The sequence below is a fragment of the Perca fluviatilis genome, chromosome 20 (genome assembly GCF_010015445.1).
Source record: "Perca fluviatilis chromosome 20, GENO_Pfluv_1.0, whole genome shotgun sequence".
Lineage (NCBI taxonomy): Eukaryota > Metazoa > Chordata > Actinopteri > Perciformes > Percidae > Perca > Perca fluviatilis.
The window spans coordinates 5,952,932-5,967,268 of NC_053131.1; the positions used below are offsets into that span (position 1 = coordinate 5,952,932).

General features: G+C 41.5%; 1 protein-coding gene across 2 annotated transcripts in view; it reads right to left on the bottom strand.

Moving 5' to 3' along the window:
* Window positions 1-673: 673 nt before the first annotated feature.
* The window catches only part of LOC120549600 (protein jagged-2-like), a 67,775-nt gene continuing 54,111 nt past the window's right edge, over window positions 674-14,337 (bottom strand). For both annotated transcript variants that reach the window (XM_039786618.1, XM_039786617.1), the window contains 8 exons: window positions 14,028-14,055; window positions 11,601-11,686; window positions 10,325-10,438; window positions 9,205-9,320; window positions 8,073-8,333; window positions 5,750-5,881; window positions 2,273-2,438; window positions 674-1,301 (listed from right to left, as the gene is read on the bottom strand). In XM_039786618.1, the coding sequence (XP_039642552.1) occupies window positions 805-1,301; window positions 2,273-2,438; window positions 5,750-5,881; window positions 8,073-8,333; window positions 9,205-9,320; window positions 10,325-10,438; window positions 11,601-11,686; window positions 14,028-14,055 (1,400 nt within the window). In that variant the 3' untranslated portion in view covers window positions 674-804. The remainder of the gene's footprint in view (window positions 1,302-2,272; window positions 2,439-5,749; window positions 5,882-8,072; window positions 8,334-9,204; window positions 9,321-10,324; window positions 10,439-11,600; window positions 11,687-14,027; window positions 14,056-14,337) is intronic.

Genomic DNA, 14,337 nt, shown 5'->3' on the forward strand with positions numbered 1-14,337 from the left:
AGAGAAAAAGGAGAAAAGAATAAGGGCTAAAAGGCACTTTTCTACCAAAGCAAATACTGAAAGAAATCATCACGTAGACTTGCAGGAAGCAGTGGCATAATTATTTAAAAGTAAGAACTTTAAGCCTTAACACAAAATGGAAATTTTTTTTTTGAATGTAAACAAAAAAAAAAGCTCATACAGTGGATTCTGCACCGACTTTCAAGAACTTAGATGTATATAAAATCTTTTTGTTGTTTTTGTTTTATAAAAAGACATGATATGAACACAGTGTAGAAAAGGCCCGCAGTTTGGGCTAAGGCAGAGAGGAGCCGAATGCACCAAACAGTAGAAACAATGTTAACAGCTGCCAGCTGACGACGCTTAGTTAGATCTCAAAGTCGTAAGAAAAAAAAAAAAAGGGAAAGCGTTAGTTCTGGTGAGGCAAAGTGGAAAAAACTGTTTGTAAACAGAAAGAAATCGGGAGCGGTGAAAGAGAAAACTATTCTTGAGTCAATCAGTGTGACGAGAAAAAAACAGAAATCCAGAAGCTGTGAGGTTTTTTCTTTTTTCTTTTTGTGTTGTTTTTCTGTATTATTTTTTTTTTGCTTGGTTTTTGGTAAAAAATAAGGATCCGTGCTTGCAAACGAAGAAGAAGTTAAATAAGGTGTGACGAACATAAACAAAAAAAATAGAAAATTAAAGCATCTTTAATCTTCACTTTTGGTGCTTTTTTTTAAGAGTTGAAAATTCAGTGATGTTGAAGACATCGCAGTTTTTTTTCCTCTTTGATTCAGAAAAAGGTCCCTCGTCCCTCTCGCGAGTTCATACGTAGTGGTCTTTAATGTCCTCGCTGAGCTTGGCGGCGTTCAGGTTTTTACACCGGTTGTCTTTGGGGCTGTACGCCGTCCGGTGCGGCGCCTTGACCGGACCGCTGCGGGACGTGCAGATGACCCCTCCCTTACCCATCTCCCCCCTGTCCTGCGGCGCTGCTACGGCGCACTTCTGCGGCGGACACTTGTCCCCCATGCCCAGCGCCCTCTCCTCGTCTTCCTCCGGCTCGCCGTCCGGCTCCCCTACCTCCTCGCCCTCGGCCCCGTCACACGCCCGGTCCGACGGGCCCATCAGCTTCTTGCATTCGTACTGAATGTCTTTGCCGCGGTTGTTCCGCAGCGGCTCCAGCTGGTTGTTGACCGTGGTGTCCTCGGAGCGGGCCGCTCTCTCGCGCTCTTTCTTCCGCTTGCGCGTCCACCAGACGCAGACGACGATGCAGAAGATCCACAGGAGGCTGAAGACCACGCACAGCACCGGGACCAGGTAACCTGAAGGGGAGGAAGTCGGAACCAGGATGTTAGAAAGGACATTTCTCTGGAAGAAAATACAGAGCGTTTGACCCTCTTTGTGCTTCAACATTCACGTAACTGTAAATTACACGTTCTTACGAAGATATAATATTATATTGATTCTTTAGACAAGGATACAATATTTACTGATGTCTCAAAGATATGATTTTGATTCGATTCATTTTAGGGGCCTGTGACTGATACGAGACGAAATGCAACTAAAATATGATTTGATAATTTCATTACTGAGCTCTTCCAGACATTTAAATTAAAAACAAACTACTCTTTCTAATAAAATGAATAAATACAAAGGGGGAATTTCAAAATAAAGTCGGATCTTAAAGATGACGATATGCATCTACTGTATATTTTCACTTTCCACCAATAATATTGGATTGTTGAGGATTGAATCGATATATCGTTACACCACTAACCAGAACCCCCCAGCCGTCGCTGCAAAGATGATTTTTTTTGGTCTTCAACGTTTTTTAAGCAAAGGACCCCTTAACTGAAAGAGAGATGGAGCATTCTACATATGCTGTATAAAATGGAGTTGCATAACAAACTTGGCCTACAATAATGTGTACGGCGGCTTAAAGCCTTTGTACATATTTTAGTGCATGTTTTAATGTTACACATACATGTGGCACAGTGAATCCTTAGGCTGAACTGGATCTCTGGATGGCCTTAGTGACTACCTTACCTATACACCAGTAAGCCTATCATCAGTAAGGATTTATATTTGCTAATAATATGTTGGATTCATGTTAAGACTTTATGATTTTTTTATCTTTTATCTTTTTTTGAACTTTATGACCCCCTAGGGGTCCCGGACCCCCTGTTGAAGATCTCTGGTGTAGACAACAGAATTACTTGATTTGTATTTCCAGGTTCTTTCCACTATATACTACTCCACCTATTTAACAAAGATGTAATTGAACGTGGCTCACCAACAGGCGGCGGCTCAACCGGCATCTCCACTTTGATCTCCACCACGGCCAGCATGATGCTGCTGTTGTGGCGTTTGGACAGGGCACCAATGACGGCGCTGGCGGCCTTCTGGATCTGACCGCGGTCCCGATCACTGTCCTTCGATCGCCCGTCCTGCTCAAAGGACTGCACGGGTAGAGAGAGAGAGAGAGAAGAGAGAGAGAGAGAGATATGGAGGACAGGAATCAGTTAGTTTTGCGTTAACACGGCATTCCACGTGTTGAAAACGGCATGAGTGTGTGAGAAAAGGAGAAATGGTATAGGGGAAGTTTGGGGTTTGTTGCATTCGAGAGGTTTCTGTTTGACAGTCGATTAACATACAGACATACTGTACATACATGCTCTCAATTGCATCGCTTGATTTAGAAAGTTGGCCGAATATATTAGGCTTATTATATTATACAGTATGTTATGTATGTGTGCTTGTTTGCGTAATTTACACGTATAAGTAATGTGTATGAAAAAAAAAAAGTACGTTCAGTACATATCGTCGGGCAGAAACCTTGTATCTCCATATTGCGTCATTTAAATTTTTTTCGTAAATCAGTGCTTTAGGTCACCCTTCACGTCTGTCTGTGAGTTTCACAAATATTTAAACCGGGGCGAGGCAATTTCGTCCGACTTTGTCTGAAGTAAATAGCTCAATCAAATGTTTTCAAATTAGCCAACAAAAATACGGTTTTCACCTGACAGCAACAATATATGTGATGTGTGTATGTAAATATGTATATTTATGTGTAGTGTATGTATGTATGCATGTGTGTGTATGAATATTTATATATGTGTATATATGTACATTATGTGTGTTATGTTTTGCTTATTTGTGAACACATTTTTGTGTTTTTGTTTTGTAATAATCGGCGTCATTCATTCATTGCTTGTTTTAAGGAAGTTTTGAGCATCTGAAAGTTCACTACAGGGAACCCAAATGCACCCTAAAATCTGTGAAAAAAGAAAAAAATGGCCGGCGATAATGTAAAACCTTGTGGTACGCTTAAAAAAAAATGGCCGGCGATAATGTAGAGAAAATCCCATATGTGGGTAATGGGGGAAACATGCAGAAGCACGCGGTTTGAGTGAAGAAATTGACAGCACAGATTCAATCAGTACAGTAGAGAAAGGAAAATAAAGCCCATTTGCCAAATGGTCAGAATGTCGCTTGAGGCTATGTAGGACAACAAAAAAAGAGAAAGAAAAAACACACACATTCATCCGTCAGAATAAAAGAGATTGTCCTTCTAACATCTGGCAGGCTGCAGACTCCCCCCCCCCCCGCTGAGACCACAGAGGGTGGAGTTAATTGCCTAATAAGGTGCTGAGGGTGAGAGCAAAGGGGGGGCAGAGGGGGATTAGCAGTGTGCTGTGCAGTTCAATTAGGACAAACAATAGAGAAGAGGCCAGCTGTGCTCCCCGCTCGGCCAGGGACAAACACTCCTCTTTTCTTCTCCGGAGAGAATCAGCAGCTCATTCACACACCTCTAGCCCCGCCCCCAGAGTGATTGACAGACCGCATCGTCGCCACGCAGGCCAACTACGCGACCTCAGTACTGCTGACTGTGTCTGGGTGTGCAGAAAGATCATCTACTGAAAGTTAGCATGGTTTCATATTTATTATTGGGTATCGCATTGGCATTTAACTATATTTTGGACGACTAGAGCTGTAACAATTCCAAATTTGACTGTGCAATTAATTGTCTTAGAAGTAATTGCGATTAACAATATAATTGTCTCTTTCAGTCAAATATAAAAATATGTATTGATGTATTACAGGAGTGGTGAGTGAACCCGAAGCAGAGGGACAGACACAGAGCTTCAGCCGAGCCAAAGTAGCACACTTTTTAATTCCTTAACTTTATCGGTTACCAGGCAAATAAAACGCTGATGCAGATAATCTGCAAACTGCCAAAACTCGGCAGAATAATCAGCCATGGCCGATGATCAGTCTATACATAGTTTAAAGGACGTTGTGCCTGATGAAAAAAAAGCTAACTTAGCTCTCGAGGCTTCCCTGACAGCGTGTCTGGATGTTGCTTCCAAACATTTTTCTAAAAGTACTTGAAGAAGCTACCTGAAGATCGGTTGATTTTCCACACTTGACACAGCCTCAACATGTCAAGATAAAGCGCGTGCACGCACACACACACACACACACACACACACACACACACACACACACACACACACACACACACACACACACACACACACACACACACACACACAGAAACATATTGAACCACTAGTTTCTTGCTCAGGTTGGAGGCCTTGCAGCAGAGCGTTTCAGGGGTTTACAAACACACAGAGAATGGAAGAGAATAAATTGCCACTCGGCGTGGCTTCGCTGGGTTTATAAAGATTTCACCCACACTCGGATATTAGTGCAGACAGTTTGCTGCAACACGATTAGCAGCGAGAGGGAGTGAGTTTTTTTCCCCCTTGTTGTGGGGTTTGGGTGGATGTCAGGTTCGCCACTCCTTTTCCTGTATCTGTCGCTCAAAACAGGCCTGCAAACATCAGAGGAACAAAAACTAATCCCCTCCATTAAAAGCTTAGAGCCCCGATGAGACTTTTCCCCCTGAGTCTGGGTGGCCGAGGGAGGAAGGAGGGAGGAGAGAGAAAAGAGGAGAGAGAAAGAGAGGACCGAACATTAGAGGAAAGAGAGGTAGAAAAGACAGCAGCAAAGAAAAGAGTGAGGGAGAAAGAGAAACAGAAAGCGAAAAAAGAAGAGAAAGAAGAGCAGAGACAAAGATCAGCAAGGTGTCCCAGCAGAAACGCTTAATCTCATCCAGATGTTGTTATAAGCTTCAAACACCTCTCCCTCTTCTGTCTTTTCCTTTTCTTTTTCTTGTTTCTTTTTTAAACAAAGAGGGAAGAGACTCCAAATAGAAAAAGTGCAGATTTTATTGGACTCCTCTGGAAACGATTTGCAGTGAGAAATGAAGTGTGATGTAACAAAGAAGGGAAAAGAAAAGATGGAAAGTGAGGTGGAGAGAAGGCAGCGGCTTTCAAATCTGACGGTGTGTGTTGCTGTGTATATATATACCTGCAGGACAATTTCTATATCAAACTCATTAATGGGTTAATCATTTCAGGTTCCAACTTTCAATTTTATCTCTAAATAAAGTGGTCTTTTTTAGGCCAAGGACCCCTTACCCAAAAAGTGAGACATAAAGAGGCGTGGTTTAATTCATAGGTTGTGTACCTGTGTTATTATATCATCTGGGTCACTTTTATCCAAAGCAACGTCCAATGAAGTGCTTTTAACCTTAAAGGTACAAACTCCGGACAGCAAGAAGTAAGTGCAAGTACATTGACTTTAAATAAGCCAAACTACAAAGAGCCATATGAAAGTGCAGTCAGAAGGTCGCCTGTGGCAAAGTGTGTGTTTATTGGGCCTATACTTAATATCAATGTGTGCGTGTGTGTGTAATAATCACCATGGCAACCTCCACTGCGTCGCTGTTGGAGTAGGACTGGTCACAGAGGATGAGCAGCGCTCGCTCCTCCGCCAGCGTCCGAGTGACAGGGAGGTACCGCAGCTCGGAGCAGATCTTCTCTACAATGGTGCCCTGCAAAACACACACACACACACACACACACACACACACACACACACACACACACACACACACACACACACACACACACACACACACACACACACACACACAGATTAGTATTCGCACTGCTGGCAAGGAACAATCCATTTAGAAGAATCCTAAGTCTGTTTCAGAAGCGGCCAATTAGACTGCCTAGGCCCAGCGGGGGGGACGCTGGGGCTCAGATCTCAGATCAGTATCTTGTCAGAATGAACCGATTGATTTCCATTCATAAAACTTGATTCAGAGCTGCCGCAGGTTAAGGTTTCATGATACAGCAGTAAACAACAGGAACACCATCTGGACTAACAAGAGAAGAACGAAGCTTCATTAAGGACGTCCGCCACTATGAGTCATATTTCTGTGTTCCTCTCTCTCATTCTCTCTCCCCCTCTCTTCCCCCCTCCCCCACCAAGAGCCTGGTTGTGCCTGAGGTTTCTGCCTGTTTAAAGGAAGTGTTTCCTTATCACTGTCGCACCAAACGCTTGCTCCTAGAAGCAATTGTTGGTCTAGACATACAAATTCAAATTGCTTTATTGGCATGAAAATCAGAAAAACAATATTAAGTGTCCTGAGATAACTTCTATATTATGATGACATTATAAATGAAATTGAATTAAGTTTATGGACTTTATCTCTGGCTGCAGTAAAAGTCTTCTCCCTCCACAAAACAGCCAGCAGAGACAGCTTCAAGTAGTCCTGAGTGATATGTCTTTTTTTGTCAAGCTTTGTCAAGCTTTTTCTACCACATACAAAGTTTTTATTTTTCATCAACAAAAAAAAAAAGTCCACACACTGATAAAAAAAAAAAACTGCAGCTTCACTGCCTTTTCTTCGCTCCATGATTTGTTTTCATGATGTGTGGCAGGGTTGGACGAAGTGGGGGTTTATATATCACGAGACAAACATTTTCTACCGACCCTGGATTGTTAACATCCAGCAATTATCAAATGTTAACAATCCAGGGTGGGAGGAAAATGAGTTCTGATGTATTGTTATGACATGACACATCCACGAGCATGACAAAAGACCTGATGATTGGATTAGAGGCCTGCTGGTGGTTTTCAAATGTCTCTCCAGCCTTATTTCAGACTTTTCTCTCAGCGACAACTCGCAGAAACTTCTAGTCCCAGCAGCGCTATCAGGGCTGATAAAAAGCTGCACTCTCTGCAATCACAGCCTGGCTTGCATTTAAAACACTGAAACCACAAAGCATTATGTTTAAATGTCATATTTCAAATATTCTCTTGTTAAACATAACTTTTTAAAGCACCAATAATCTTTTTTTTTTTTTTTTCATTGCTAGGGCCATCTTTGCATTTTTTCCTCTTTTATATTTTTTTTAGTACCAAAGAAGGAAGAATTAAAAACTATAAAACTGTGGAAGCTGTGTCAAACCACAGATTTTCACTCTGAGAAGCTTTGCGAAACACTGAACGAAGTTATTGAAAAAAAACATTCAGCTAGGTTGCCGTGCCTTGCTCAAAGGCAAAGTGGCAGCAGCTGTTAATGACGCATTCTGTTGTTGATGGTCGAGCCCACTTCCTTCCCACTACGATGTTTTGATTTTTTTTGTCAAAAATGGCGTCCAAAGCAACATCTTGAAATGACTTGTTGAGTCCACCAAAAATAAATACAAATGTACTAAAAGTTGCAATGAACAGTGGTGGAAGAAGTATTCAGATACTTTACGTAAGTAAAAGTACTAAAACCACACTGTAAAAATACTCTGTTACAAGTCAAAGTCCTGCATTGAAAATGTTACTTAAGTAAAAGTATGTAAGTATCATCAGGAAATGTACTTAAAGTATTAAAAGTAAAAATACTCAATGCAGAAAAATCCATTGTAGAAAGGTAGTCTGATCATCTCAGCTGGACTTGTAGGCCGTTATACTGTTGGCTAGTTTCATTTAGAATAAAACATCAGATTTTATTATCTACATGTGTTTTGTGCGCAAACATCTTAAAGGACAATTCCGGCGCAAAATGAACCTAGGGGTTAATAACATATGTGTACCGAGTCAAACGTTCTCTTGGATCTGTTTTCATGCTAATCGAATGCGTCTCTAGCTTGAAACAAGCTGCCGCAAGCCGGTGGTTAGCTGCTAATATATATACCACTAACAAGGCTCAAAATAGCACAAAACAGAAAGTCCCTCACCTGCGGCACTTTGTCCTTTTTGAAGATGAGCGTGATGCGAGCACAGCTGTTGTCAAGGTAACCACTGTTGGGCTCGCACTGGGTGTGCAGGGGAGTTGGGGGGTCGGGCGTTGAACACACGCCCCACTGGTGGCAGGGCGGCGAGAAGCAGGTGAGGAACTGATGCTCCACACACTCGTGGCCGGCGGGGCAGGGCGGGGCATCGGCGTCTGGAGGGGGCGGAACCTTCGGAAGGAGGCAGGGCCGGCGGCCACACCTCACCTGGAAACAACATGGACAGCTTCAGTCATTCACTGCTTTTGACTCGTGTGTCACTCAGAAAACTGGCTGTGCAAACAGTCTCGGTAGGGAAAAAATGACAAACAGATGGCATTATATGGGAGTAGACATGGGCCGGTTACTGGTAAGGTTTCAAGGTATACCGCGGTTTGAAAAAAAGTCACCGTTTCAAAACCACTACAATTTTCCACTATAGGTCGACCAATATTTGTTTTTTAGGGCCAATTCCAATACCGATTATTAGTCAATAAAACAGATAACCGATATTTGGAACTAATCGTTGCAGCATTTCACAATGTGTTTATTGTAGGGATCGACCAATACTGTTTTTTCAAGGCCGATACCAATTATGAGTAGGTAATGAAACCGAGAGCTGATTTTTGGATATGCATTTACAGTGAAAATGAAAATCTTTAAGTCAAAATTAAGATTTTGGAATGTTACAAACTCCAACACAAAACCTTGTTTAAATGCTTTAAGCAATTATTTAATAAATGAGAAACTTTCAACATAATAGCCAGTAACAGAGAGTCAGATAGTGTTGTGGGTGGGACATTAAGTCAGACTCAGTGGGGAGTGAAACCGAAGCAGAGGGACAGACAGAGAGCTGTAGCCGAGCCAAAGTAGACCACTTATTAATTCATAACTTTATTGGTTATCAGCAAATAAAACGCCAATACAGATAATCTGCAAACTGCCAAAAAAACACCCTGATAATCGGCCAGGGCTGGTAAACAGTCTATCCCTATTTTATCGCACCAGTTGATATCGCGATGACGCTAAAAAAACAATGTATTGTGCAGCCCTATTATGCAACGTCATTATTTGATTAACCCTTCTTTGCGAGCCTGACCTTGGAGCAGCCGACGTATCCGTTGACACACTGGCAGGCGTTGCACTCCTCCTCCCAGCGGCTGCCGTGAGGAAACTGCAAGCCAGCGTGACGACACGACTTCCCGAGGCCGATGACTGGGGGGGGAGAAGAAAAGGAGACGTTGAGAAAACAAAAAGGCAAGTGGCTGGGTTGTCAATTTTCTTCTTCTTTTACCCATCAGGGAAATCCACCGGAGCTAGTCAACTAACTATTAACACAACATACTGTAGAGCAGAGATCTTCAGCAGGGGGTCCGGGCAGTGGCATAAGGTCATACTTGAATATATCTCACTTGATTACTTCATTTGTGTGCTACATTCTAAAGATGATGTGTTTCATAGAACATGGGAGCCTTTCATGTCCTACACTGGAATGGATATTTCAACTACTCTCACCAGGAGGTTTATGTAGGATTACATTTGCGTGTCTATATATGTTTATGTATATATGTATGTGTGTGTATATGTGTATATTTATATTTTTTGTCATCTAACATGACATAACACCGGAGTCTCTTCTCATGTAAATATTTGTCTGGAACTGTGAGCCAAGTTTAGTTTAGTTTGTTTTGACTGGATACATTTTGTCTATTTTTGCTTGTTTTTTGTTCTTATTTGGGGGTTGCCCCTGAAAGTGTTCTGTATCATTTTGAAAATCAATAAACACATACACACATACACACACACACACACACACACACACACACACACACACACACACACACATATATATATATATATATATATATATATATATATATATGTATATATAGGTGGTCCTCAGAGTTACTGCAATGAACTCACTGCATTAACATGAATATTATTGGCAAATGTAAATCGGCCTATTTGTGAAACAAAAACATTGATGATAGGCTTTCTGGCCTAAAACATGATTTTTAAAATCATGCCAACAACTATTATTTGAATAACTTGTATATAGGCATGAGGCTGCCCACTCGTTATTGCAGGCCCAGTTTAATATCCAACTTCATTCTATAGAATATGTAGTAGGGGGTCCATGATCTGTCTCTCTTTAAGTAAAGGGGTCCTTGGATAAAAAAACGTTGAAGACCACTGCTGTAGATATTTATGGCACTTACACTCCTGACAGCGAGCTCCAGCGTGTCCCGGGGGACAAACACAGCGGTAGCCATTGATTTCATCCACGCAGGTGGAACCTTCGGCACAAGGAGACGACTGGCACTCATCTATGTCTGGAAAAAAAAAGCACACAGCTGTTATTTTAAACACATGCGGAAACAGACTGTCCAGGTAACAATGAGGATCTCTTATTGATTTTTGGTATAAATGTAATCTGGTTGACACCAGACCCTTCTCAGTCTCACGTCTCGTGTAAAGCCCGCATCAACGGTTGTGATTGGTGCCTCGATTTGGAAAAATTGGAAATGGGCTTGAATGGGCTCTTGGCCAGACGGACTTGCAGAGCAAATCTCAAATTTGCCGGAAGTTCGTCAGGGTTTTCCCAGGTTAATATAAATGACCTTTTTAATGAAATGGAGGAGAGCCAAACAGACCCCTCTTAACTTAAAAATGTCACACAGGTCTAGGGCTTTACCATATGAGGAAAATATGTGATAAAGTTGTTGAATGTTGCGATACCGATATTACTTGCGATACGTAAACAGATCTTACTCTGTTCCGCATTTCTGCTGCTTTCAGTATTCTGCTAAAATACAAAACAAACTGCTTGAAACTTAACTGTTGAATTTAAAACAAATGAAAGGAAATAATTTCAAACATTCCTTAATTGAACAAATTGAACATTGAATTGAATATAAAAGGCAGAACTAAAAAAAGAATGAATGTTATATTATTTTTAAGTGCAGTTTTTTGCTGATATTTTCTTTCAACTAACGCAAAAAAAACTGAGTGTCTTTCGCGATATGTTGCAGCCTTTCGCATTATGTCGCATACTGTTGATCTCTCCTTCAAGTCTTCTTCTTCCTGAAACTTCAGCTGTGAACAAACTGAGCTTTGAGAGATTTGAATGTTATATTCAAACTCTTATCTTCAATGAGCGACGGTATTCAGAGAGATCCTTCTTTGCACAATGGGTTTAGAGCAGTTTGTCTCGAAACGCTTCAATTGGATAACACTCTGGTTGTGAAAGGGGCTTTTTCTGAAGAGATTTCTCTCAGAGGGCCACGGGAGAGCGCACTGACCCGTCTGACGGACCCTCGGCTCTGACCTCGGCTCAGCGCGGAGGGGGGAGAGGTTAAGACAGTCTTCCTTAAAGGCTTCCTAATCTGTCGCCCTGAGACAATGGGCTCGCACTCCCCTGCCGCGGCCTTTCCACCTCTGACCCCCCGCCCACCCGACCCCTCCACACGCCCCCTTGGGTTCCCAGGGACTCACTGATGCGGCAGTCCGGTCCGGCGAACCCCGGGGCGCACTCGCAGCGGAACCAGTTCACGCCGTCGACGCAGACGCCGCCATTGTAGCTGCAGAAAGGGAACAGGTTAGATTAGATTAGATTGACTTTTATTGATCCCAAATTGGGGAATTTCAGTGATACAGCAGCAAAATATCAGACACACAGAACACATACACAATATACAAGAAATAATAAATAGGATAGAATACAAGAACAACTATTTAAAAAATAATAGTTTCTTCAAAGTTCTTCCCTGAGAGGAAAAACATTCTGCTTCTCTGTGCAGCAGTCTTGTATAAAGTACTTGAAAGCAATACTTGAGTAAAAGTACAAATATCTTACCAGTGGCGGAATGTAACTAAGTACATTTACTCAAGTACTGTACTTAAGGACACATGTTGAGGTACTTGTACTTCACTTGAGTCTTTTCTTTTCATGCCACTTTCTACTTCTACTCCGCTACATCTCAGAGAGAAATATTGTACTTTTTACTCCACTACATTCATCTGACAGCTTTAGTTACTAGTTACTTTACACATTAACCCTAACCTTAACACAAAACACATGTAGTTTATAAAATCTGATGTAAACTAGCCAACAATATAACAGCCTACAAGTCCAGCTGAAATGATTAGACCATTAAACACACAACTGGCTGGATCCTTTACACTTTCTACAACGGGAGGATTTTTCTGCATTGAGTACTTTCATTTTTAATACTTTAAGTACATTTTCCTGATACTTACATACTTTTACTTAAGTAACATTTCATGCAGGATTTTTACTTGTAACAGAGTATTTTCACAGTGTGGTATTAGTACTTTTATTAAGTGAAGCATCTGAATACTTCTTCCACCATTGTATCTTGCCAGAAAAGGACTTTGGTAGAAGTTAAAGTCACCTTTTAGAATATCACTTGAGTAAAGGTCATAAAGTATCTGACAGCAAAGGTACTTAAGTATCAAAAGTAAGTTTATGATATTAAATGTACTAGAAGTAAGAGTAAAAAAAAAGGAAAAACTGATTATGAACTTATTGTGGCTTCCTTATAGTGAAGCATAATATTCAGGGTTTCCACACGTGTGTCAGCAGGGCTGAAGCTGATCCCTGATCAATGTCCAGACTTCATATGTAAATCCCTGCTGACCCCATACTGAGCCCCCACCCCCTCTCCACCACCACCCAACACCTCCACTCCCCACAGCTCCCCCCAGGTCCCGGCCGGTGAATGGTGAGAGGGCTGTCTCTTCACACTCTCCTGCCCCCCCCCTCCTCCCCCACAGCCTTCTCCTCCCTAAAAACTAATCCACCTGTCAGTCATTGTAGAGGAGGGTGAGGAGGAGAGGGGGGAAGGGGGAAGCTTTTGTCCTGGGTAGCCTTTCGGATTCAGAGAAGCTGTTAGGAAATCCCAGGTTTTTCTTCACTTGTGTGTTTTTGTGCTATTTCTTTATTTATTTTTTGACAATGTTTTTATTCCTTTTCATTCAAATTCAATTTTCAATAAGCCAGATGAGAGGTATAGTCCTTTTTCTGGTCAAGAAATGTCAAGAAATTAGAGAGAAAAAAACGCTAATCACAATTTACTGTAACTCAAGTTAATTTAAATGTCTTGGTTTGTCCAAAACAACAAAGATGTTGAATTACTGTATATATGTCAGAGAAAATCAGCACATCTCACATCTCACATCTGAGATGTGAGGATTTTTTTCACATTTTGTATCCACAATCTTTAAAAAGGGAAAATCCGGAGCATAAAATCAGATGTGCAGGATGAGAGCCGAGTGTGAGAGTCGCTGGGTGAACCCTGTAGCTGCTCCAAACACTCGGTTTTATATTCTCAAGTCGAAACAATGCATCTCACGTTGTTGGAGTTGATCCAGACTGACTCACAAAAGATGCAAATGTCAACCAAGCTAATGTTTCTACATTTATATGGATCAATAAACGCTGCACCCAGCAGCGATAAATAGTTACTAGAATTTAGGGCTGCGTGCCAGAGCACCTCCGCTGAATCAATGCCCAAGATCAAGTAAGGTCAAGTTAAACTTACGATTAGATAACAGAGGAAACCCAATCAACACCAAACAGGCAATACACTGTAAGGAAAAATGATTGAACAAAGAGGGATCTGTCTAAAGGGCTTTCGTACTGAACGCCTCGACATCCAATGGATCAATAAAAAGATAAAACAAGTGAACATCTGCAGTTTGTAGCAGCAGTTAAAAAGAATCCAACTGAAACAGAGAGAGATGTTTGACATCATGCCAGAAAACTGCAGCTAACTATCTGTCCGACTGCTCTTAAACCAGCACAGCACTTTCTACAGATAGTGGCCACAGAGGTGAAAGTATTGCATTTCTGCTAATTTTTCTTTCTTTTACTAAGATAAGCAAAGAACTGTGTCTTACCAGGGATGTGGGTTGCAGTCGTCAACATCTGCAAGAGAGATAAGGAAAACAAATGACTAAACCTGGAACCTGGTGAAGTCATTTCCCCCGTATGTGAGAATAAACAACTTTTAACCCACAGTTTCAGGCTCATGTTATATTTTCACAAAAGTAGTATCTGAAAATATTAAGGAATATTCTCAGTTATTCCTGCTACATTTAGGAGTTCCACAGGCACATTCATGTCAACATCCGAGTCGTAATTTCAAACTTAAACAAAGATCTTTGGGAAAGCCCTGATTAATCTTACTTGGCGCTAAATATATGGCAG